Source organism: Synchiropus splendidus, chromosome 7 (genome assembly GCF_027744825.2).
Source record: "Synchiropus splendidus isolate RoL2022-P1 chromosome 7, RoL_Sspl_1.0, whole genome shotgun sequence".
NCBI lineage: Eukaryota > Metazoa > Chordata > Actinopteri > Syngnathiformes > Callionymidae > Synchiropus > Synchiropus splendidus.
The window spans coordinates 15,117,019-15,144,494 of NC_071340.1; the positions used below are offsets into that span (position 1 = coordinate 15,117,019).

General features: G+C 41.0%; 1 protein-coding gene across 1 annotated transcript in view; it reads right to left on the reverse strand.

Moving 5' to 3' along the window:
• LOC128763149 (phosphatidylethanolamine-binding protein 4) overlaps positions 1-27,476 on the reverse strand; it is a 60,919-nt gene that overhangs the window by 11,861 nt on the left and 21,582 nt on the right. The window contains exon 4 of the mRNA XM_053871979.1: positions 27,089-27,187. Within this exon, the coding sequence (XP_053727954.1) occupies positions 27,089-27,187 (99 nt within the window). The remainder of the gene's footprint in view (positions 1-27,088; positions 27,188-27,476) is intronic.

Genomic DNA, 27,476 nt, shown 5'->3' on the forward strand with positions numbered 1-27,476 from the left:
AACAATAAGCAAAACGGTTTAGTAAATCAAGCTGTCACTCTTTGACTTGCTCATCTGGTAATTGTGACCTCGTTCTTGTTTTATTCCTGTAAATAACATTAAATGTAGTTATAGCGATTTACTTATTACTTATGCAATTTACAACTTACTTTAATTTTGTTATCCATGGAAATCTGAAAAGGATGTCAGATTAATCTTAATCGTCCTCCGTGTTATGATTTTATTTTGTAATTCTTATCTAGCACAATTATTCACACTGCTTTTGAAATTTGTATTTAATTTACACAGACATGTCGTCTAAACAGGGTTTTAGATTTTGTGACATACACATGACATAACAACAACAACAACAATAAGTATTATTGTTATTATTATTATTATTGCACAATATTCCAAAGCTCTTTTCTAGTTGGTGGGACGGTCAATTCTGATATAATAAAACAACTTTTACCTATGATTTACAGCATTTCAATAACATTCCAACACAACACTAACGCATCAGTCAGACACAGAGTCCGGGGGAGAATATGATTCTGTGCATACATCAGGGGGAAATATCAAAGACATTTAATTACCAGGTTAAATGAATCAGACTTTCACTTCTCCTTAACCTTCACAAGCAACATCAGTTTTGTGGAGTTGTTATAAGCTTCTTTAAACGTCCGCGTCTCAGCAAAAGTAGGCTCAAGTGTAAACACAGACTGGGAACATTGAGACGATCAGGTTTCTCTGTGAGAATCTGCATCCACTGATCAGTGTGAAAACAAGCTTTATTTAGAATGCCCATAGTCCTGCCGCCTGCAGGATCCAAACCCATCGCCATAGCAACAGGTAGTCAACATTTGAGCGCCTCCCATCTTCGTCCTCGGATCTCCCTCGCTCACGCGGAACCCTGTGCCCTTCTAATTTAGTGAGGATGCACAGATTAAAAGCAGCCGTGAATTAATGCAGCATTGAAATGAAGCCAAACAATAAGAGAAGAGTCAATAACATGCAGACGAACTGCAGCTCTTATCATATTTAAGTCCAATTCACAACACAATAGATGGCTAGTGGTTGGTCTTTTTGCAGGGCAGGTCTCACATCCGTGGGTTCACTGACTTCTGATGTTCCAGAAGGAGCCACGACTCGCTCACACTAATCTGCAGGAAATTCTCACATGGTGGGCGGCCTCCCGGGGGGGACCCTGATGTGGGGGCGGGGCACAGAGTGTGAAAACTTCTGACCGCTGCATGATTGGCAGCCACTTGCTGAGTTAATTATATTTATTCACAAAAATGTTGAGCTGATAATATTATATCTTATATGCATGTTGTGATGCCTCGGCCTCTGCACAGACACTCATCGCACGTTTCCTCCATCGATCGGGGCTCCACTGAACCAGACAACAGAAAACAAATAACAACAAAAGGAGCAGATCTCGCCCCGTTTTTAATGACAGTGACAGCTAATCTATTATTGCAGCGATGACAAGCAACTGTGCACTTTAGTAAGGCTGACAACACACTCTACAAGCTTCAGCACCGAGCACGCAATATAATTATATACAGCCTGCTTATATACGACTTATTAGCGGCCTGCTGATAAAAGCACTCCCACGCTTCACATCACACGTCCCATGATGCTCTGCAACAGTTGAAACTCTCTGTATTGACACCTCTGACAAGGACTGTGTGAGATTGTTTTCCTGTATATAGTCATCTACAGTATATATAAATCCATACACACACGTTTTTATGACTTTCATGCTTTCCTCAGCCTAAACCTAACCATCCAAAACACGTGGACAACCTTAACCAACACCTAAACCAAACTTATATTCAATTATGACACAGCTATTTAAAAAGTTTTCATCTTCATATTGAGTTTTCCTCCATGTAAAAATAGCAAAATGTCCCCACAAGGAGGTGTGTTTCCAAAAATTGGTCCCCACAGGTATAGGTATATAGAAGTTCACACTCACACACTTGTCAGCTTCACTGCAAGAACATTTTTGGTTCAAATCCAAGCCTGGGCTTGGAGTGAACTTGAGTCCTTTCATTTCGCATGTTCTTCCTGTGCTTGCGGACCATCCAACCATAGACCAATAAATGTGGGATTTTAAGCGGCCTGTGGGTGTGTCTCTATGGATGCCCTGCGGAGGACTGGAAACTTGACCAAGGTGTACTGTGCCATGCTTCGAGGCAATGGCCTTCAATCCCCCATAACTCACGATGAAGGAATAACTACAGTAGGGTATGGCCTCTTATACGTTTCTAAAATGTACATTTCAGTGCAAAATGGCTGCGTCTGATTTTCTATGTTGATTTATAATGAATTGTTTCTATGTGTGAGTGAAGTCACTGGTATTCCACGTTGATTTTTCTCACATTATCAAACTAGACATTTAACTTCTTCCCTCGAATGCTGTCCAATATGGGCAGATAATTATTTGCAGCGGTAACACATTTAGAATACTGTATGAGACATGATGGAGTTAAAAGCAGCAGAAAAAAAAACAGTTTTGCTCTCTTTGTGTTGTGTTTGAGAAAAATCCACATTCTTTCCGCCAGTTTTTAAGGCGATGTAATGTATTCATTTTTTCATCTGCGGCACATCTATCTGAAAATGATGGACAAAGGAAGATCTCAGGAACAAACACAGCAAACTTCACAGCTTTTCACACAAGACAGTTAATATGTACTGAATCTAAACATCATTCCGTTTCCATTTGAAACCAACTGTTGTGTTTTGAATACCATGTTTCACTGGATCAGAAAGTAAGCCGTGGAACAGTCCTTTAGGTGATTCAAATCAAATCGCACATTTACATAATGTTCAAATACAGAGAGCACAATTAGTCTCTGTCAACAGCACCTTAAAAATGACGTGCGAAATGATGAACAGCAAAATATTTAAACATCTTTATCGCAGAGGATCAGAGTAGAACCGCGACGGTGTCAGATCCCTCTGGAGGATATTTGCTCAGTATATCATTTCAACAGCTGAACGATGAAAACGATCTGGCAGAGATTCATTATCTGTGCCGTTACCAAGGAGAGCCTTCCCTCTCTCATCTACTCATTCACACTGGCTTCTAATGCACAAGTCAGAGTTATTCACAGAGCTAAATACACTGTTTAGATATTCGGCATCAACATTTTATATGACCTCTGGACGCATTAACAGGAAGTATCTTTTCAGTTTTACAGTGATGTATGAAAAAGGATTCAGGGTGAGAAGGAAATAGCAGAATCTAAAGAAGACTGGCTGTTTTAGAAAACACAGCCCTGGGCTACTGAGACAACAGTGTCTCAAAAATATGTTTCTATTGTTCCCACTGTTCAATATTATTTTACATGATCTATTATTATTATATTTTCATTATGATATGGTTTCTAATGGCAATCTACATACTGGGCCAGGACTTGCATCGTAAACAGTTCAGAGGAGACTCCAAACAAACATTCATTCCCTTCTACAGCTTATTCCCTTATGGTACAAACACACAAACACAGCCATAACCAAAGGTATTCATGGGTGAGGATATACCGTTGTCAAAATTTGTCATGTCTTCGCATGACTGGATCATTTCTACTGCCGTGTTGGCGCACTAAGTGGCACCGTGCCGACTTCATTCCTCCAAAGCTTCCAATGGTGTCTCCATAGTTTTCAAACTTTCTCCAGTAATAAACAAGAAATTGGATAAACCACGTGTGCATGCATCGGGATCCTGACCTACAACCTGGAGGAACCCAACCCAGTTGATGCTAAAACGGAAGAGGTTGAGACTAAAGTTTGGAGAGACGAGCCCAAACCACTGGGCAATGACTCCCAAGGGTTTCTCCATTTTATCCATGATGATGAGCAGCAGGAGAAACAAAAGCCTTATGTAAAGGGAGACAGTCTCGCACCAAGATTCAACACTTCGACACTTCACTCTTTATAGAGACAGTTATTTTTGGACATCATATCAATGCGAGCCACCCACATTAGAAGCCCCATGTTGATCCTTGTATCTTTCATCTTTGTTATTCAGCTGTGCCCCCCAAGTTACTATGGTGAGTCTAGCATTGAAAACATACATATTAAAACTGGAATTGATCGTCTAGCCTGGGGAGAGTCGTGGCCAGGACAATGTTGCTAGAAAGCATGGCTTATGATGGCTCATTCATTTTTTGCGATCTTAGGTCCCATGGACCGACTACAAGGGGCGGAGACTTAGGCTCCCTATAGAAGCATAGACACAGTCTAGTGAGGTGCCATCACTCTCTAGAAAAAACTTAATAAAGCCAGTTATGGTGACTTGAAATGAACCTGTTTCCCATGATCCTCTGCAACCCAGTCAACCAATCACAGTGGTTGCTCACCGCAACATGCATTTTTGAGGTCAAACAAAAATCGTTGTGACATCTTGTGACATCAGACCAGTGATATCAAGGCTTTTATTTACATTGAAGCGCTCAATGTAAATAAAACGCCAGTAATTTCACTGGTCTGATATGACAAGTCTAATGATGGTATATTGGTGGCATGATGTCAGAGAGTGATCACCAACCCTGCACCTCTGCACCTGCGGCTTATAGACCAGTGAACAGATTTGCATTGTGTCATATGGATTCATGCATTCACGCAACTGCAACCATGCAACCTCCGGTTTTGAAAGAGTTGTCTGAAGAAATGTAAAGTCATGTTCCTCTTTTGTTTTATTATTAGACATATATAACTTTTCCTTACACCTTATTTGTCAGATATTTTTAGAATTTATCAGCAGTTTGAAGGTGCTTTGCGTCCTGCCAAATTGCAACAGTCAATAACAACAAAAACTCAAAGATGCCCAAAACATTAAAGATATATACAGTTTGCATTTATATGATCATTAACAAGTAACTGACATGTTTGTATTTATAATTGACATACTGACCTCCTCATCTGAGCTGTGTATAAATCATCACATTCATAGCAGCTAAGTGAAAGCCAGGGTTATGATTTGAGCAGTGGGTCTGCTACGATGATGTGGATGAAGGATGACATGAAGAGGGTAGGTGTGACTCGGGAGGAAGATCAAGATGGGCACTGCCCAAAGAAGATGAAAGAAGATGAAAGTTAGTCCGACAAATTTGATCCAAACTGGTGAAAAGAGGCCCCTCTGAAAGCTTTTGTTCTGTCACTCGGGCGACTAAAGGATCATAAAACTTTGAACTTTCACCTTCTTCTAGTGCAGTAGCAGCTCTAACCGCAGCCCATGAGAAATACTATCTAATGAATTGGACAGAGAAGATGAAGGTTACATCGTGTCATCACTCCATAGACGATTAAAATTAAAATATGACATCCTGGAAGGCGGGGAATTACCAGGCTTGTGGCTTGAAAGTGAATCCCCAGCAGTGGGCGAGAAAGAAACAAAAAGGTGGCACCTTCAATCACAAAAAGGAAATGAGTCTGGTAATAAAATACTTCAGTGTGGATGTTCAAAGATAACTTTAACAATGCATTGTATGAACTTCAGACTAAAATGAGCTAAGTTTTATATACGGTAACATTAATAATAACTGATAATTTATAGACTAGTATTAATTGATATAGGAAAAAAACATTACAATACTAACATTTATTTCACTATAAGAATTCCTTTGGACTCGATGTAAATCTGTGAGTTTACATCAAATTCCATGAGAAGCGTTAGGCCACAGTGGATGAGAAAGCTTTGGTGTTGATGTATCACTGCTCTCACATCTACTTCAGATACCCTCTCCGCTGTTGGACTTCATATTTAACTCACTATACCTCACTCTCTGACACATAAAAAAAGGAAAACATTGTGCGCAACCTACACATTATGAGCAAAGGATGACTCGAAAAGCACCACACCACTTTCTCTGTTGTTCATGTAATCGTTCTGCTCGCTGTCTATTCCAGGAGACGCTCACCTCAACAAGTTAACATCGCAGGAAATGAAGTTTTTATTTGACTCTTAATGAGCAATTCAAAAAGAATGACACACATCCTGTGTCTGTTGTTTGCACAGTAGGCCTTCAAATCCATTTGCTTATCGGCTCGTCCTCCTTATTAGACGTATGTCGGTTTATTATTGAAATCATAAACAGGGTTTTACAATACTCTGTTGTTAAAGCAGAAGGTAAATCAAAGAACTCTATATATTGAAGTGAAGCAGAATATTTCTCACGATGTAGATGCTCTCCCATCCTCTCAGTCACAGAGAGGCCGATGAGCAATTGGTTTGTGTAATATATCTACATAACTTCCGAAAGGAATCCTCCAAGAGGAGCCGGTAGGTATGAGTCGGCGAGGAGGTGGCGGGTGGGTGTTAGGGTGCGGTTTCACCAGGAATACCCACTTGTCCGGCAACTCTTCTCCTTGTGGGTGCGTGCTTCCCTTTGTCAGCGAGAGTTACTCATATGCACCTTCTTGTATCCACACCACTCTCCTCCCCCTCGCTGGTCCCCTCCCTCCCCCCGTAAACCCACACCTACGACAGTCAGCACCCACGTCCGTCTAATGCAGTCCTGAGAGCATCATTCTCTCTTTTGCTTGCAGTCAGGCTAACAGACGGGGAGAGAGAGCATGACAGATGGTGTTCACAGCTCTATTTCTGAGGCTGGACTTGTACCGCCACATGCACCCCTCCCCCCCGCGTATTCTACTCAAGCCAAGTGCTTATGACTGTATCCTCATCTTTGCCTCGGTATAATCAGCCCATTCATTTTCAGGGTAATTGTGAATTAAGTCTCGGTCCCTCAGGACAATTTTAAGGTTTAAAATAGACTTTTGAAGACTTTTAATAAATTACGTAAAATTGTTACCTCTTATTTAAGAGCTATTTTCTTGGAATTGATAACCTTGCAGCGCTACAATTGGAAGCGGAGACCTTTCACAGCAACAGTGACCAACAAGACAAACATATTTCAACTTTAATCTCCTCAGAAAAGTCAGTTTATCAGCACAATAATAATTTAAAAATTTGGTAACAGTTTAGAATGGGGAATACATTAACTATTGGTTGACTATTCCAGGGTAAAATCTAGTCAGTCTTCACAAGACACCGATAAGTACTTCATAATGATGAATTACTGGCTAATATGCGTTGAATACGCATATGAATGAGTAGTTTATTTATGATACTAACTGTTCCTTAATCTAAAGTGAGACCAAAAACTTACTAAAAACACTACCAAGCATCACAACCAGAGGGAATAAAATAATAAATAGTCATACTCACACAGAATAATCCGCACATAAGGAAGACCTCAATTATTAAACATCAATGGGGAAAATGAATTTTCTCCAGGACAATTGAACACAACTGGTTTTCGTCTCTAAGAATTTCCTGCTATTTGGACGCAGGTACATGTAAAACAACCCTGCAATGGACATGGGTGTTCATGGGCATCAGTTTCCTGCCTCCCTTCTGTTAGTCACAGCCATTTTGTTTTCAGCCTCCCTTTAGTCACACAAATTAATGACTAAACCAAAGTGTAATTCTGCTATTTTCGTCTAAATCCTGATGCAAACTTTTTTTTTCAAATGATCAGAGTAGACATTAAAATTCACTGGACTCATTTATAGCTGGCACCAGTGAAAACAGACCACAGGAACTCACTGTTTTTTTTGTTGACTTGACTTGTTATAAGCTACTAGTATCATTCAGCATTCTTTTGTTATCACTCAAGCAACTCTAAATGCACCTTTACACGCTCATGATGAAACACTGATTTAAATACACTCAACAGCTGTACACAATGTCAGCAAATCACCTTGAATCGTCTCGACTGAGCGTGCTATTTCTCACCAGTATTTACGTTGAATTCGATAGAAAATCGCAGATTCTCATTCCTTTTTGCACCCGCGGCTTTGCCAGGCACCTTATAAAAAAACAAGACCAAACAAATGGCAGTGGTGAACTACACATGTAAGGAAGAGAGGTCAACAAGCCGTGGCTCACAATGTTGGGAGGCAGCGAGACAAGCTCATGGTGATCACACGTACAGGCCTCAGCCAAGGGTGAAGCCCAGTGGGGGAAATCACCCATGATGCGCTTCAGTGCATCAACAAATTAACCTATTTAAAAATGTCCAACCAAACTAATGGGTTAAGAGCTCATTTGACTGCAGTAATGAACCCAGTCAGAAACATAAACAGTCCAGTTATTAAGTGAACTTCAGCCATCACTGACATCACCTGACACATCCTAATACACCAACCCTACACTTTCTCATTAGGTAGAGTACGAGCTATTACTCACACCAGTGACTTAAAATACTAGCCACCAAAACTCATTACCACCCTCATTTATTCATTCTCATTTGCATACATTGCAAATGCAAAGTGGCCCGTACCGGTCTGGTCATCTGGTCCTCACACACCAGATTGGCCTGTGCTGCCCTGTCAGACCCAAAGTGGAAGCATATTCATAAAGCAATTTCATCCAACATGGGTCCAGCTTCCCTCAACGCAAATGTGAGTGTGTTATCATTGGGTGCTGATGAGTCGGTACTTTTCTGCTGTCAAGGGAAGCCCGAGTTCCCAAGGTAACAGTTGGTTTATGTGCGGGCGTGCTGACTCATCTGAAGGGAATCCTGGAACCTGAACAAAGCTGCCCACTCTCCCAACCCCCAGCTTTATCAGCACAACAAGCAAACAAGGCGATGACATGTCCCCATATAGGGCTTCCCACTGACGGGGGTGGCACTGGAAAATCCCAGCCTGAGTGCGCCGACAAGTTGCTGGTAGTAGTGAGGCCTCATCCCTCCGCAGCTGCCATGGGGTCTACCGCCGGAACTGGGAACCCAAGAGGTGCGGAATAGATCACAGTTGAATGTAGAACCTTGAAAAGCTCACGCTTATATTTTCATTAACACAGGAGAGGACAAGTGTAAGGGGGCGGGAGTTCACGCTTATTAAACAGTCAATGGCATGTATTTTAAACAGTTTTTGAAGAGCGAACGCCGACAAAGTAAATGACTATGTAATCGTCGTGGGCTGGGGTACGGAGGAGGACAAAGGAGAGCGTGTGAGGAGGTGGATGTTAATTCAATTATTGAGAAATTAAAAAAGATCAACAGGCGTGTAATTGATCAAGTTTGTTCAAGGTCCATTCATTTGACTTTAAATGCCCAAAATGGATGGAACAAAGTGGGACTTTTTCTTTTTTTATTTGAAAGCTCAAATTTACAACATATTTATTTCGTTCTCATACTATGATGAATTTCACATGTCTCAATTAAAGACCTTATAATTACAAATCCAAAATAAATGTACAGATTCCTTCTTAAATCTTAAAATGGGAAAATAAAATAGAAAGAAGCCCATTAATTCGCAGTACTCGTTACGGGTCTGTCTCTGCGAGAACCCATATCCAAGAGATGGAAGAGAGTTCAGCAAGCATTAAAAAAAAAACAAAAACAAAATAAAACAAGGGGCGTAACAAACCATAGTCCAACTTGAACACCACAAACTGCTGACAGTTTCCTTGCTTTACTGATGATGTACATGGACTAGGCTTGACTTTGACCTTGACTTGATGCGGTGCGACACACAGAAGGTACACAGAGACAATAAACCCAGGGACAGATGAGGTGCACACATGAAGAACAGACAAAACCTTACCAAAATAAAACAGGAAGTAGACGAGAACAAGACAACTGAAACATTAAAATGAACAATATTAAAGTAGCTAAGACCAACTGTTAAGACGTGACTTAACATAACAAGCAACACAATTCCCTGGCCAGATTGGGTTTTTAATAATTTTTGGGGCTGCTAATAGAATTTCCTAGGAGAAGAAGTAAGTTGCAGAAGCAGGACATAAATGATGGATAGTTTAACACATGTAGAAGTGTTGTTGTTGTTGTTGTTGTTGACCTTTGGACATGTTTACATTCTTTGCACTTGTTGCCATACATCTGTTCACTGGCCGAAATTAAGTTTTTAAAACTATTATATTTATTTATTTAGACTGTATTACACACAGGTTGCACTGTTCAGAAACTTCCAAACTAGTCTCAAAAATACATGTGAGATCGTGATAAAATTGAAATTGTGATTTTTTTTTTCCCTGGAGACATTTTTAAACATTAATTTTCCAGCACAGCGGAGTGTCTGCAGCTACAATTTCTCACTAATTTAAACAGTTTTTCTATCATTTTGACCAAACACCACTTTGCTTTAGCCAAGGTGGCATAGGTGGTTTGCCTCAGGATGTTTCCAGTGAATTGTTTGCCGTGACTTTAAAAAAACAACACTGCTCTGAGGGATAATCCAATCTCTCGGGAGAGGAAACATAATCTCCGACACTATGGGTCCCAAACATTGTGAAGCTAAGAATGCAGATAGACGGACTGAAGAGCTTCTGCTTTTGGCTCAGCTCTTTCTTCACCAGAGTTGCAGCACCCTCATTACTGTGGAGGCTGCGGTGATCCGTCTGTCAATCTCACGTTCATTGAACTCACATCCAACCTAGCTGATTCCGATTCCCAACCGCTTCACACTCAGCTTGGAACCATTCCAGTGACATTTGGAGGTCTCTGCTCCATGAAGCCAACAGGTTCACCTCATCGGAAAAAAAAGCAAAGATGAGATCTTGAGAACACCAAACCCAATTATAGAGCCTAATAATTCCATCCATAGAAGCAATGAACTAGATACAAAGGGCAGCACCGCATCTATTGCAAGTACTTGGTAACTTGCAAGACGTCTGTGGTAAATAGGCCCAGTACATGTGCTTAGCATAAAAGAGCAAAAGGTCTCTGTCATTCAAATATCGGTGTGGGAACAGGAGCAGCTATAAATAAAAGTCATCTTAAATAAAGTCTTACTATTAAGCAGAAACTGGATAGAGTTTATGCTAAAAATGGGGAGCCATTTCCTTTGCCTCAGTCTGCTGCTACCGTTGTTAACGCCATAGTTCATTCAGTGTCCTCAGTCATTATCAACAGAGAGCTGCTACAAAGGGATTTAAGAGGCAGCAATACTGTTTTGAATCACTGGGATGTTTAATTCTTCCATTATAATTGAGGCAGGAGTGAGACAGAGGTTATGCTAACTGCTGAAAACCTGTCGCACTTCACAGAAAGGTTAATGAACCTTACAAGTCCTATGGGAGATGGAGTATGCTGTTAATTTGACAAACGTGGGAAATAAATGCTTTTATGCTTTTATTGACGGTGACCAACAGCGGCCTTTGCTGGAATGAAAGGTTTTAGTCTTTTGGGTGCTTTGCTATGAGCAAAACAATAATGTGAAATGCATTTGTTGGAAGTAACTAAGCACATAATTGTTTGAATAGCAATTTCAGGCCAAAAAGTATCTTCATTATTAATCCCTACTTGGAGAGAACATATACTGTGAAAAATGTAGAGTAAGCTAATCCATGCTTTTGGTGTTAAAATTGCTCCAGTCTGAATACATTTGCGCAAAAGCAGAGTTTTAAAAGGTGTGTTTGGAGATCTGCATATTTTAACATTGACTTTTATACGCCATTGGTCTTGGTTTCCATTTCAGCAGGGCATTAAAGGTGTAATGTGCTGCCAGCTGCAGAGGAACATGTGTAAATGTGACTTTTATCTGGGGGTTAGAGGGAATAATCACAAAAGGTGGAGATGGTACATCTGATCGGGAGAAAGGTTTTAGGCGCAGGACCAAATATGTGTGCACAGTGTGTGATTAAGAGATTAAATAGATAATCTTCCCATTCAAAGTGTGAGGAGGAGGCAGAATCTGGTTGGACAAAGGTAGACTTTCACTATGGCTTAAATCTAACAAATGAAATCCAGACTGAAGCCAAACGTTCGAAACCACCAGTTACGCATTCACTTTTAATCCTGATAAGAAAATAAACATTCACATAAACACTTGAGAAAAAAATGACACCAAGTAGAAGGGGGTGCATAACCAGGGTAACAATGGTAACAGATACAATTCAATTGTACCTGTAATGAAGCGGAAAAAATGTTTTTGTTCTTGTCTGCTGTCATGACAACAACAGACAACGATGGAGGGAGAAACAAGGCTATCTCTCAGTCAGGTATAAAGTGTACTGTCAAAACTAATCTTTCTTTTTGTAACTGTCAGACAAGGTGAGGAAGCTATGACCTGGTGAAACTAACCATACACCAAGGACACACTTAACTACAGCTATAGTCAAAGATCTGGGGCAGGGGTCTCAAACTCAAATGACTGGGGCAAAGGTTTGGTGAGGCTGGACTGCAAAAATGCTAGCTACATACTTGCCACAAAGGTATATTAGTAGGGTATCTACACCTTGAATTTCAGTACAGGATCTCAAGGTAAAGCCGGGGTGGAGGCCTTGTGGGTACCATACCCATACTAAAATTTGGCATCCAGGGGCAGGCCACAAAACCGTATCCTGATGGCCCCAAATGGCCTGTGCGTTGCACATTTGAGACCTCTGATCGAGAGTGTACAAACCACAAGGTCCTTCCAAATGTCTGTATTGGGCATGCATGCCTGCAGCAGTCAGTGAGAGTGAAAAGACCATCCAGGCTGCACAGTTCTTCCACACCACCTACAGACCCCATAAAAGTTGCACTTTCAATTTGCTGAAAAACTGAATAATAGGTTTGTTATTGCTAACATGTAGTTAATTCCACGTATAGAGTCATTATCTTAATATGCTTATCTTATGCCATTTCCTACCGAGTTCCTACTGAACCACGTTGAAAAGCGAATGCCATTTTTGTTGCCCCCCACCATCTGTTATAACGCACAAATAAAACTTACAGCAATGTTATCAGTGTAATGAAATCACTCACTCATAGAGCCTTGTATATGCAATTCTACCCTCAACTTAAGGCCAGATGATCGACATTTACTGCAACTCTATAAGTAAAGAAATTGGGTTAAAAATGAGGAACATTTCCAAAACAAGTATACTAGGATCTTGTTGAATTCTGTTTCATCAAAAATCTCGATTCAACATATAATAAATGATGCAACTCTCTTATATTCTAAAATCCACATTAGGTCTGGCTGGATCTGTGTAGATTCTCTGGGATCGGTGGCTACAACAGAAAGACAGCACATTTGTTTCCCGCTGCCTCAACTGCATCAGTTGTGGACGAGTGGAAAAGAAGCCTGTCCTAACCTATAGGCCGTAGCACCATCTCTCTGTCAGACCTGCCTCTGCCTTGATCTGCTTCACTTCAGAGCCAACAAGCTCTGTCTCTCACTCTGTCTTTCTCCCAGCGATACCATGGGCACTATTTCCTTTGCCTGTGTGCATAATGTTTGCCGGAGAAACACATCAGGATCCGAACTCCACAATCCCTCTTAACCTTTGGCCTTGGCTTATTGTTACCTGTGAGCAGTGCTGTGGCAAACATGTTGTAAGAGTACTGTGCAGCCCTGCGAGCTGTTTGTCTTCTGCGAGTGTCGAAGGAAGGGGAGGAGGGAAGGAAGAGAAGGAGCTATTTAATCCCCCCCAAAGGAACTCCCCTCTCAACCCGTATCGTGAACTTGCAGGCAAATCGCGTTGCTGGAAGGCACACCACACACACACTGCTGTCTTTTTAATTTCATCAGCTGAAAGAAATCTATACCGTGCTTTGGAATCCGACTGAGCGGCAGAGACAAGTGAACTATACGGCCTGGAATGTAAACAGGTTTCTCGACAACTGTAACATAAAAATGCAACACTGAAACAAACCTTGTGGCTATGATAATGGTCAATAGAACAGATCAGAGGTCTGAGTAGATTTTATGTTTGTTAGTCCAACAGCATATCAATAAGAGCAAGTTGAGCAAATCCAAAGAAAAACATCCGGTGGAACTTGCACACAAATTATTCAAGAGCGATACAAAAATGATCCGTTTTGTTTACACAACATGTTTACTGAATGCTAATAATACACTTTGCAGTCAATCATCTGGCCGTTCAGCAGAACCTTCCGCGCTGGCATGCCACGCAAAACACAAGCAAGAAACCACTAAACCAGTGACCACTCTGGCTTTAGGACCCACCATCAGCTCTCAACAAGTCATGACCCAAACAAGAATAAAAGAAGAGCCGTATTAATTAAAATATATTTTAAAAAATGTGAGTAGCTTAAACCTCAGTCAGTCGTTCAATAACTTATCAGCTTGTTGTTCAACGTTCTGTGTTACTGCATGTCACAACTGCAATGAAGAAACACAAAAAACTTGCAAAGTTATATAAACCTTTGTCATTCATTTCTACTTTTGAAGACCGATGAGCAACCAAAACTGACTAGAGTGCACCGGAATATTAGCGCCAAACACTAACTTTAAAAAGGAAAATAAATCATAGATAGAATCATAGATAAGCTGCACTGGTCTATAAGCAGCAGGTGCAGAGGTGCCGTCTGCACCGTAGAAAGGTCAGAGGTGCCCAGAGTTTAAAATGCATAAGGATCCCTTCTAAACTAGAATGGAAAACGGGGTCCAGCATGGAGACTGACTCATGAAACAAACTCAGCAACGTGTTTGAAATCCTCTCATTTTATTGACATTAAAGCGCTCATAGTTTTCCACTGTTTGTTGCGTTGATTAAACATACGAAAATTTACTTATTGCAATGTACAATATTATGGTGTGCTTTACAAAAATATATCTTCTGATGTGGCAGGAGTTGGACACAGCTTTTACTGACAGTAAACACTTGATACTTTTAAGCGACCTACACTGAGGGACTCCTCGTACCATCCAATTGTTCCTCAATCTTTGTCCGTCTTCCAAAACAAATAAAAGACAACACACCCAGTAACATCATCTTAGATCACACGTCACGAGACGCAGTCGTGACTGATCCTCTCCTGAACTGCTTCCTGTCTTCTGGTGAACTCATTGTGATTTTCTAATCTTAGAGTCGAGCACAAGTTCTCCAACATTTGCGCTCAATATGAAGAGTTAGACAGGCCACCATGATATCTGCCAACTTTGCGTTCATAGCTGTCACACCTAATTATCGTGCCAAAATACAAGAAAATACATCTGCTGCAGGAGGTCTTTTGTGAAGCCTTTGTTTTTGTGTACAATTAACTGGCAAGCATGCTATATACTTAAGTAAGAGCTATTTCAGGGGCGCATAATTAATGGTGAGTTTGTTTTTATCAGCATGCCTCACTCCCCATTGCCGCTCTCGACCAGGAGGCACCACTAAGAGAAAACCGTTTCAACCGCCGCGGCCACAACAACCCCCCGCTAGGTATGACATTTGTGCGTTTACCCGCCCATCTCTACCTCCCTCTGCTTCCCAGGTCCGCTTCCATGCCACCCCTCCATTTGTGTCTGTCTGTCAAAACTGACCAGTTTACAGGTAGGCAGACTGTGCCAAGCCCCCCCCCCACCTGTACCCTGAAATACACAAATACTCACGCGCGGGGCTGAGTGCCAGAGATCCAGCTTTACTGACACAAGTAAAGGAAGGGGGGTTTATGACAAAGAAGACAGCTTGTGTGGGGGAACATTGTCTGCGGCTGCGACGAGAAAATCTTTTCAGGAAAAACAGGATTTTATACACAATGGTCGTGGGTGTGAAGAAAGGGGACACATATTAAAAGAAGTGCTTTTATGTGTGCAGAGCTACTGATTTTTAAAACAGAATTTGCATGGAGAAGGTCCAATCTGTTCTTTTCGCCGCCAGGCTAAAGTGTGACACACTAGATCAAAGAGGGCTTTTTAGGATGAACGTGTTTTCTTGGACCGTAATCACGATACATCCAGGACAGCGCGGCGGAGGAAAAATTACCGTAGCAAGGTGACACACACTTGTCATTACTCAGCTCTCAGGGGCCACATTGTTGGGGTTTAGCCTCAGTTTTAAGGAAATAGTTCTCCAAATTATTGGACTCGGGGGAAGGAACGGAACATGCATCACTGCTTTGCGATAGATTTGGTTCTGTTGACTCAATTCGCAATTGTTCCAGCAAGTTATCAAGACAGCAATGCGTGTTGAACACCTTCTGCTGGAGTGCTCTAGGTCCAAAGACATGTAGACCAGGATCATCCGTGGTTTTTGGGCTCTTTGAAGAGAAGATACCCCAACAAATAAAAGACATGTTCTGGTTCGTAATCTGCCATAGTATCGTACTGAGTACGACCAGATGTTTGTTGGTCATAACATGACGCCAAGTGAGGTCCAGGTCACTGGACATGAAGACAAATGTTTGTGAGCAGTGGAGTGTTTTAACTTTCTGAAAGGTTTTTCTTTATATTGTGGATATTTTAACTATGGTGGGTTATAGGCGGTGATAATTCTGAATGTTATCTTTTGTACTGAAATTTTAATTGAACAAAGCAATTAAAAAGCAAAAGTGGGTAGGTCCCTGAGTGGAGAAATTGCATTTTCATTTTTTTTTATTTTTTATCATGGACCGAATTACCAAGTTGTGCTGAGCTGTCAGGATCGTGCAGGCAGTGAGGAATCACGACTTCACTCCTTTATTTGTGTTTATTTGCTGTTATTCTCATGAGTCATTATTCACTACCAGCCGTTCGGACCTTGGTGGCAGGCGTCATAGTCCAACCACCCTCCATTCAAACTTCTAAACAGACCACGGTATTTAGTACACGCAAACACGGAATTAAAAATCTCTGTGTTCCACAACGTGTAGTGCACAGAAGCCATGGAAAGAACAACACAAAGGTGGCAGGAAAGTTCAGACTACATTCCAAGATTTTGTGTTACTATTTGGAGTACGCTCAGCACCTATTGCTACGGAGCCCCCCCCCCAGTGCTGCCGAACAGCAGAATGGCTGAGACTGACAGTCAATCCATGGCGGAATCTGTTTCTCCCCTGAACTTTTGAGAGAAAACAACATAAAGAAAGTGTAAGTAGTACCAACATAAAAAAAAAAAAAAAAAAACATTTCCTGCAGTGCAACATTTCCTACCTCAATATGGCATGAGAAACCACAGCCGAAGAACAAATGGCAGCATTTGAATGATAAGTAAATACTGACAGCTAAATCTGAGCTGAAAATGAAATGAAGACTGAAAATGCTGCCACGCCCATCCACACCTTTGGTAACGCATGATAAAATTCATGATGACCTGCCATACATTTAAAAAATCCCACTTTAATCATTCTCAAAGTTGTTTATTTATGTTTTAAGAAGGAAGACTTTTTGTAAACAATGGTTGCGTATGGAAAGACAAAAAAACTTCTAGAAATCAAAACAAATATGCAGTGTTGTTATTTGAGGATTTCCAAGTCACCAAAACCTTGTACCATCTTACCAATTCAGAATTGAAGATGCAATAATTTGATTTAATCCAAAGTTTCTCAAACTGTTGGAAATTACTGGTGTCAATACTAAAAGCTTACTGAAAGAATATATTAAAATATAAAACAAAACATTTATGTGGGGTATTCATGTGGGGTCCCCACAGTTGAAGGGAGCCTGAGTGCATCTATCGGACTGTTAAACATTTTACCAGGCAGATTACATAATCCTACATTCCTACATGTTTCAATTACTTAAAAGTATCAAGTATCAAAGCAGTAATGACATACTTCCACACATAGATGAATGATGCAGCTTCATAAGCTCATTGGTTGTTGAGGATAAAACTTGGTTAAACAGGAAGCTGAAATCAAGGTATTACAGTCACCAATTTCTGAGTCTCTCAAAAGCATGAATGTGTTTCTAAGTGGTAATTATTTGCTGTATTTCCACTAGTGCACCACTAGCATCCAAGACAAGAGAGAGAGTCAAACCAAGCAGAAACGTGCTTTAACCAATGTGAAATTTTAATTTATGGATAATTATTCCCCGGTTGCTCAAAGAGCATTCACAGCTTCACAGAGAAAACCATGTGAGCAGCTCGCATTCTTTGTGCAGTGAATCCGCCTCGATCATTTCACCACGGCAACGGCAGCAGGGAGGTCAGTTATTATGTAGGTTATCAGCTACAGTATTGCCTGTGTATTTGAGCGCACGCACCTTTGTGTTTGTTGTATGTGGACGGGGGATGGATCTGACAATCTAGCAGTGCATTCTTATGTAATTCTCCCTTTAGGTGGCTGAGAACAGTGAGAGCAGCAGCCCACACTGAAGATGCTGCTAATAAGAAGCCACAGAGATAAAATCCATAGTATTGTTATCAGCAAGCTTTCTCACATGCAAACAAGTGCGGGTGAGAAGTATGGGATCTCAGATATCACATTATAATGGTTCTTCACGACGTACTTTGCAGGACGAGATCTCTTCATCAAAACAGCAAGGGGTCAGCAAAGACTAAATTGGACATCACTGACTCCAAAATAGCATGTAATAAAGAATTCATCAAGGGCATTCATCAGGTGTCAAATATTAACAGATGTTAAGTGGCATCTTGAGTCAAGGTCATTGTAAACTTCAGAATGAGCTCAACTCACAGTACCGGTTGACCTCTGTCAATATGTGACACCTCAGCCATAATACAGAGGAATCTCCTGTCCATTTTGTCAGTGAGCTACACAACCAAAGTGTTCATGTTCACCAGTCAGAAAACAATGGACTGTGAGCCTGTTCAGTCATGTTAAATGTACTTATTTAGCCAGAATCGGTCGCAAAACAAACAAAAGACTGTTAACAAAAGCGACCAAATGTGGCTTGGGGAAAGAGCCGGAAGCTCAGATATCTGGGAGAAGCTCTGAGTGGAGCGTTCCAGATGAGGTGATAGGGAGGTGGACCCAGGACACACTGGGGACATGATGGCTTCAGCCACACAGAGGAGAATGACCACAAATACGAACAAGAACGAGGAGTAATGACAAAGAGTTAGACATTTTGTTACTTCAGTAGTGATGGACAACAAAATGTAATGACACAGCAAAACCAATTAATCACAGGCTCATATTCTTGACTCATATTCTCTTGAACAGGACTTTGTAGAATTAAACAAAACTTCTACAATAACAATCTTTTTTCCATTTTGAAAAGGTTTTGAAAAAGCGCCCCATTTCAGACGCTCACATACATCCACTTAAAATCACCAATAAGGTTGTAGTAGATATGCTAAGCCTGTAGTGGGCGCTGTAAAAATAACAACCTAATACATCTATGAAAGAAAAGGCTGGATCCATGTGGATGAAAGGTCTATCTGAGACAGAGGTTGTACAGACACGACCAAATCTGTCTCAGATGTCCAGGGAACCCTGGTTCTACCCCAGAAGAGCTAGTGGAGGATCATTACTGTACCAACTGCCAGCGACTCAACACAACCTCCAATAAGTGAGCATCTCATTTCCATTACGTTTCTTATCTCCAAACACGGGTTGGATTTGGACACAATAGAGAATTGTTATGTCGGATCGGATGGTATTGACAATCTGTTGAGAACAATCTATAGGACACATGGCACAAAGAAGGGTTTTGTTAGCACAAACTTTACAAAGGATGACACCAGTAACAGCAAACAGAGTTTGATAGGAAGAAGTTGGGCCCATTGATTAGAAGCCTGGAGGCATTTCTTGGAAAAAAAAAAAAACAACTTTGTGAAACCGCAAAGAGGAAGGCAGCAACCTGGTTTCTGAGCATGTTTATCAACTTCGGAGGGAGAAAAAAAAGTGATCACATTAAAAAGGAAAAATGTCCAATTCCTTTGCGCCCACCCCCTTGTCATAAGATATGGATGTCCCGGAAGGTTATTTGTGTTTGCTGGGAAATGAAGTGCTCAACTGGATTAAAAACATACTGCATATGTTTGGAAATCTGTTTCCCTGGGCGTATGAGTGGAGTGAGCGAGCGTGAAGCAGCAGGTTGCGTCTCCTCCAAGAGAGAGGGCAGACACTCTCATCATTAGCCGGGCTAGAATGTGCTCCTCTACCTGCTCCAATCTGCACAGCCAAGCGCCACTCTGACGCCAGACAGATGTTCCGAGCACAAGGTGCAAAGTATCGAGAGGGGAGACGCGAATGAGAGCCGGAGAGAAGCGGAAGAATGGAGACGCACAATAAGAGTTTAATTATGAATAATAGCAATGGCTCTTTGTTCTCGAAATGACGTTAGCTATGGTTTGTTTGGCCTTTGGGAAATTGTTTTTTTGGCTTCCATATGGGGGCAGCTGTCTGTCAAAAAATAAACGCTTAAATCACAACATGCCACAGTTGGGATAATTACAGGATGAAGAACAAAACAATTATTTATGTGCGCTTGCCATTTATGGACAGTAGTTGATGCAGAGAAGAATGAAACCATTCAAAATCTCTATCAAAAATGATACATCCCATTGAGGACACCAATTCATTGATTAAGATTACTATCAAAATGGCAGATTAGACTGAGAGTTTTACTTTATACTTTTGTATTAGCAGCCTACAGTAAAGACTTGATACACAGAAGTCGCATGAGAAACATGCACTTTGAATTATGAATTTGAATCATTTGTCTGCTGCTGTGAAGCTGCTTATTATTTACATTTTCCTGTAATAACCATTGTATTACGTTTGACTTTATTTGATTTTTTTTCCCTATTTTTGTTACACTATTGGTACTTAATGTGAAAACTCAGCAATGAGCAAGTATTTTTGAGGAATATCATTTCTCTCTTATTGATCAGAAGGTGAACCCATGGCAGTGCTCCTGGGTCACATAGTGGCCTTGGAGTAGCTCAAACAAGTTGGTGACCCCTGGTCTATACTGTGCTAACCATGGATCAGTGACCTGGGATAGATTCTAATAATTTAATTTGTTGGAGATCTATTAAGGATGCCTCCAAATAGTGATATTCAGTTCGACCTCAACTATCAATAAGCAGCAATATTTAGATTCACACCATATCAAACTTAAGAAACGTATACAAAAATGAAACAAAAAATATTGTAGAAAATAGAACGTTTAACATGAAAGTTTCATAAAATGTAACAGCAAAATAAAATATCTCTCAACAGAACTAAGAGTTAATTCCAATACTTGGGACAACAGCCTGCGAAGTCACATGGCTCCATTAGACATGTCAGATAATAAACACCCCCTTTAAGGAAATGTAACTTAAGATGTATTTCAAAATCTTGCAAAACTTGAGAGGAACAAAATTAAAACACTTTTTCAGACTCCAATGGTGGTACTGTATTTCATAGTGTTTCTGGGCCAACATCGCTCTGATTCTTTGTTATTTATTCCCAACTTGTTTTTCACAGTTTGTAATTTCCCGACATTGCCAATAGCTGAGTGAGTTCCTGCAGCCAGTGAGCAGCACTTGGTGTATCTGTTGACATTTCTTTGCTTGTTTCAATTCAAGAACAGTGTCTCACTGCCTTTGTTATTGTGGTTGGTCATGTCAATTTTGGATACACAGCTTCACAGTTCTTAAAAAAATCAAGTACTTGATATGTCCTGCAATTTACTCGGACTGTCACTGCAATGAAGAGCAAAGTTTGAAAATGATATATTTCGGACATTATTTCTTAAAAGAGAAACAGAGCTCATAAAACTATTGTGCAATGTAAATGTAAATATCAGAATAATATGAGATTTTCAAGCCTATAAGACCGGATGGTTGAACAATTGTTTGAGTTGCAGGTCGAGGAATCCCACAGCCCTAGAATAACTCCGGGACAGAACAACACGAACAATATCCTCTGGTCCTCTCGAGAAAAACACTGAATAAAATGCAATTGTGCAACACGCAGGCCAAATACTTTGCAGTTTATGGACATCTTGAGGTGTGGAGCAGACGATCTCTGCAGGCCGCAGAATTCACAAACACAAAGCCAGCTGGTCAGATCGCATCACAATACTTCACTGTTTGACCAGCAGCAGAACACAGGCTCAGTCCTCCGTCGGGAGCAGACACAATAGCGATGGATGTTGAGGCATGAAAATCCCACATGCATCAAAATAATGAGTACAGCATGATGCTTCTCACTGACCCCAAATTAAGAGAGGAAGTGGGGGACACAGGTCAGCAAATATGGGAGTGTACAACAATAGCAAGATAACGACTTGTTTCCTGACTTGATTTGGGATTCATCAGTGAAGTACAGACTTCTATTGTCATACAGCAGAAGTTGGTTACAATTTGCTTCTTGGCAAAGTGTCGCTGTTTCTGATAGTTGCAAATGAATTCAAAAGAACAGGGTAGGAGGACTTACTTTCCATGTCATTTGGCTGCATCTCTGTGACGCAGAGGGTTCACTGAATTTCGGGAAACCTTCATATGAACTAAATATCTGTTTTAAAAAGGGAACCTCGACATGTTTAAGGACATTCCTTTCTAGGCCGGAACACTGAGGGTGGACGGACACGGTGACGGAGCAGAGAGAGAGGGAGAGAGAGAGAGAGAGAGAGAGAGAGAGACGTCTGCTCCGCCAAGGCAGCTTCACAAAGGCTGTCATCGGAGCATTCAAATCGCTTCATAGAAATACAATGCTACAAAAGAACTCTGAGGTCACAGGCCTCAGTGGGTTAAGTAGCAGGCTTGCAGGCAGATGTCAGTCATTTCAGTGGAAATGAGTTATCAGAATGCAATATAATGCACAACTCCTTCATCACTTTCAGACAGAAAAAAAGGTTTCAAATAAATAATCCACAAATATTTGCGTAAATGCAGGAGGAACCAGCGTTAATGGAGACAAATCCACCGACAACAACTATATATTATTCAAAAGAATCGATTTCAATACACAGACATCTTCTCAGTGGTAATGAACACCTCCTATGAGCACCAAAAGGGCAATAAATAAATCTCTACAAGCTGGTATTGCATCATGTTGACTAACAAACCGCTGAAACAGTAATGAGAGAGACCAAGTATTAACAAGTAACAATGCTGTTTTTGTACAAGCTGCCTCCATCTAATGATTTGCTTGTTACGGTAATTATCGCTGTGAGACCATCGTGGAACATCTGCACTGATTTTAACTCCGGGAGAGCAGAGAGGGAAGGAGAGGCTCGCAATCTGGATCTCAACTTCGAGAGCCAGACAACAATCTGTTGATGGTTATTTTGGTAATTGTCCATAATTAATGTAAAACACGCAGTGTGTCGCAAAAGATTCTAAATGACTCTTGCTGGAGCTGGTTTGTGAGGGAAATGCATACACAGCAGCTAATAATGTGTGCAGAGGAGAAACGTGGCCAGCTGGTGAGAGGAGAGGAGACACCCGCACAGTTTCAACTGGAGTGAATTGCTGCTGGCAGTCAAACTAATGATGTGATAAGTGATACTGGCAGCTAAATTAAAGATTTGACATGAAGCTTTCGAGAGGCAACTCTATTAATGTGAAGTACTGTTGTACCCGCCAAAGACAAACCACAAACACGCATCAGTTATTTGTGTCATTAAGATCAGAGTGTCGGTGAGAAATGGCTTCCAGTTTATCTTGCGTCTCCGGGTCGAATGGAATTCATAAAAGCAACTAATACATACAGTACTGAATGAAAAACAGCATCTGGGACTGAAGTAAGAAGACCTCATCCTATCTTTATCTTAGATCCCCCAATAAATGTCACTGTGAACAATCCACTTTGGTCATGATAAACAAAATAAAAACGTTATTTGGATTAATTTTGAGAGCACGGGAGGGCAAATGTGAAGAGGCAATAAGAAGGAAAAGAAAGAAGGACAGAAGTATCTTACATGAAACTTGAATTTCATGACTCAAACGTTACAATACAGGGAAGACAGTAATCATGACATTAAATGCTTAAATATTTTAAACGATTCTCGTGATAAATCATAAATACAGTAAGATCTTTTAAAGTAATGATATCTTGGGAATAGAACAGGGTAAAACCCAAGTAAATACGTAAATATGATTTAAAACAATACTTTATTACAGGGTATTTTCCTCAATACTTTTAATACTTTATTTATACGGACCACTTTTATAGGGATACTTTTAAAATGAGCATAACTCATTAAAATAATTTAATTCAATAACAAAAAGAAAGTAGCAGTATATATATATATTAATATAAATAAGTGAAATAGAGTAATGAGCTTTATTTAGAATTAAAATGACAGGTTTTCTTTTGCCCTGGACTCATGAGGGCAACAAAAACACAAGCAAAGGGACACCCACCTCTGATGCAGAGGACTGGACTGAAGGTGACTGACAGGGGTGATCTGTGACACATGAGAAGCATCTGCAGTGAAAGGGAAGCTCTGCAAGACCACAGTGAGACCTGCCATGATGAGCTGAAGTCAATGATTTGGAAGAGAGAGCTGGTGAAGTTTGGAGATAAACTTCAAATAACACGGTAAACTACGCTTCCCTCCTGCTTCACGTGAAAACAAATATGTAACTCTCAAACAGCTCTCCTGGTGTTTGGACAGGGTCTGTCCTTCCAGACACACAGCGAGATCCTCATCACGGTTTCACAAGTGAAGAGCTGGCAGCATTATGTAGCTCAGAGCAGAGTGTTTACCACATATAAATCCAGCATGTCCTTGTTCTTTCACCAGCTCCCGACTAATGAGACCTTGGTAGAGCAATATGTGTCTGTGGCCGTGTGCTTCACCGTCCAGTCTGACCTCACTTCACTGCAGGCTGAGTTCTTGTTCCATCAGCATTGTGAACGAGCTATACAGCAACAACAGAAACATCTGTAAAATCGGGCAAAATAGGAAACAACCTTTGAGCTAAGAGTCTTAATCGGAAAGGTTTTGCGAGCGAGTTCAGGCTTTTATCTGCTCACGAGTGCTGAAACCAACTCCTGAACTCTAAAAGCAAGACAGTTGACCTTAAATACGCAAACCCCTTGAGCTTTTATCTACTTCAGATCTCTCCGCGAGGAGCCAAATCATTTGTCTGTAACTTGGTCTTTATAAACAACCGATGAAATGAGAGCATCTCATCTGAGTTGCCATCCTTTTATGTTATGTTAGAGCAGGTTCATTAAACGGGCCATATCACTCTCATATGTTCCTATTAGTAATGTACTCTATATAATATCAATCTTCAAGCACAATAAACAGCCCAAATATGCCTCTAACAGTAACTCCTCCCTCAAACATGGCTACTCACATGACCCAGACCCACCTTGATTTAAAAAAATGGACTCGCAAGCAGCCCAACATATTCTTCCTAAATGTGTGATTTCAGAAATTCATAAAATCTTGAGGAAGTCATGAGACATAGTTGCACCCGACCGTTCAAGAGGCATAGAAATGAAAGCAGAGACTTTAAAATGCCTCATTACGTTGCACTTACGCACATCCCCACAGTTCAGGATGAAGCCATCATGCTGCTGTATGATCTCCCAATATTATCCATCTGAGTCATAACAAGGGATTTTAGATGAATTTCGACATGGTCAAAGGTGTTAAAATGAATCTATAGCAGTTTCATAAGTGTGATTTCAGGCTACTGTTTTCCACCAAGTTTCTATTGATCAGCTTCATTGATCCTTTCACTTCCCTGGCACTGGATGGTTACTGATCTCATTTTGATATCTCCACTTCAGGGACCGAGCATGACTGACACCCTGCTAAACCCTAGGTTCTCCACTGAGGTCTGAAGGCTGAAAACCAAGGTGCAATGAAGATAAGTATTTGGGGAGCACAAAGTTAAGACTGACATCTTAATTTTACCCCCTGATCTTTTATTCTGTCTGTTTTAATTGCCACTTTTATGTTGTGACTCAGGCTACATTAATTTCAAGCACTTAAGCTCCATCAAGTGAGTTTGACCTTCAGGACCAGTATATTTAAAAATACATGGGGAGAAGCTTGTAGCCAGAGAAGGCACTTATTAACCTGAGTCTATATTGTGTAGTGCTGGACTAAACCAGTCTGGAAGGAGGAAATCTTACAAAGGAAGCTGAACACAAAACAAAGCTTCAAAAACAGGAAATGGGAAACTTTGATGGGAAAAATAAGCATTTCAAAACACGTGAAAGAAAAAAAAAAATCCACATCAACAACTACAGTCTGACTCCCAGCACAGAGCACCAGTCACCTGAACACTCACCAAACAAAGCTGAGCCGCTGTGATGTCGCCCCGTCACCTCGGTCAATTAAACACCTCCCACTACAGGTTGGCATCACTCAAAAGGCTGATTAACCTTTCTGACCAACTAGCAGTCACAGTCAGGTAAACAGCGCGTCAGATTGGCCGATCCCCAAATGGGCAACGCAGGTCACCACCCACACAGGTGTCAGCGAATTGAATTGCAGGGGAAGAGAGTCTGAGAGACGTTGGTGTATTTCCTCCACAGACGCTCTTCAACACAGGAAGTGAGGGTGACGTTTGAGCTGACAGGGATGAGAGGTATATATTCAGAGTCTTTAAAGAGTTTGCTCATTAAAATACGCATCCCAGATGATTCGTATTTGAATAAACGTGGCTTTGACTTGGTGTATAGCGGCGCCTGCTGCAATGAAACAGACACATCGCTGAAGCATCTTTATGTGCTTGTTCAGACCAATCGCCTTAATCTACTGGGTTGATCTCACGGTTCCCGCGGGATTAGAAAATGTCTGCAAATCTCCAAATATTTGAAGCAATCAACAACTCAACGCGCATTTGGCGTTGGATTGCAAGAATTTGAAAACACAAACGAAGGGATAAAAAGGAGCGAAATACGAGGAGAAATACGGGGATCGGAGCTGTGCCCATTTCGGGGGTGTAAAATATGGAGAAGTGTGGATCATTGGGGGAGCTGCTCCGCCTGGGGGAACAGATGAAGGGAGGACACTCTGCCAAGATCTCAACACTGGAGGGGGAGATGAGGTAGTGGAGCTCTATGGGAGGAAGAGTGTGCGCTTCACATGCTGCTCTCCTCAATCTCAGTCTCACACGCCTGCATTGACACGTCCCAGGCTCTCTGCAGCAGAGGGAAATTGCTGCTGACAGGCCCTTGCAAACTTTCACAGCCATTTAGAAAGACTTACACCCACACTTGTGTCACAGGCATTTATTGCGCAAGATACATGATATGAAAAATTAACATTTTTCATCTTGGCATCGCCAACTAACCAACTTAGGCTTTAAAAACCATTCATAATTTTTCAGCCTTGCGATCAGCTTGAAGTGCACATGTAAACACAAAAACATGCCAGGAGTGGCCACAAGGTTTTTACTCATGCAGAGAGAAAGTGATCACTCGGGAGTGTGTACCATGATGTTTCCCATGCAGAATTGGTGCGCAGATAGCTTTGATAAGTGATAGATAGACTTTACCTTTATGTTCGCCACCACCCAGTGTCTCCAGGAGGCGGAGGTGGGTCTCGTGTGGCTTGGGGCATCAGGGTCAATCATCACCAGAGTGTATCGCTTGTCCTGCAGAGAGAACGGCAAGATGTTTCAATGACTCATGCCACAGACATTACAGGCGGTTATTACTTCGGTATTTGGCATCCGTTATCATATAAAAAATATTTAGGTATGAGAAAATCTAAAATGCAGTGTCAGAGTAAAGCAGGCAGTAAAATAAAATATAATAATAGAATATTAATGAAGTTTACTATACATTGCAATTTTAAGCAAAGGTGATGTTAAATTTACTTTGTCTAATTTAGGAATTTAGGAATAAATGTAATCTGAGTCGGAGGTGAATTCAGTGAAAACC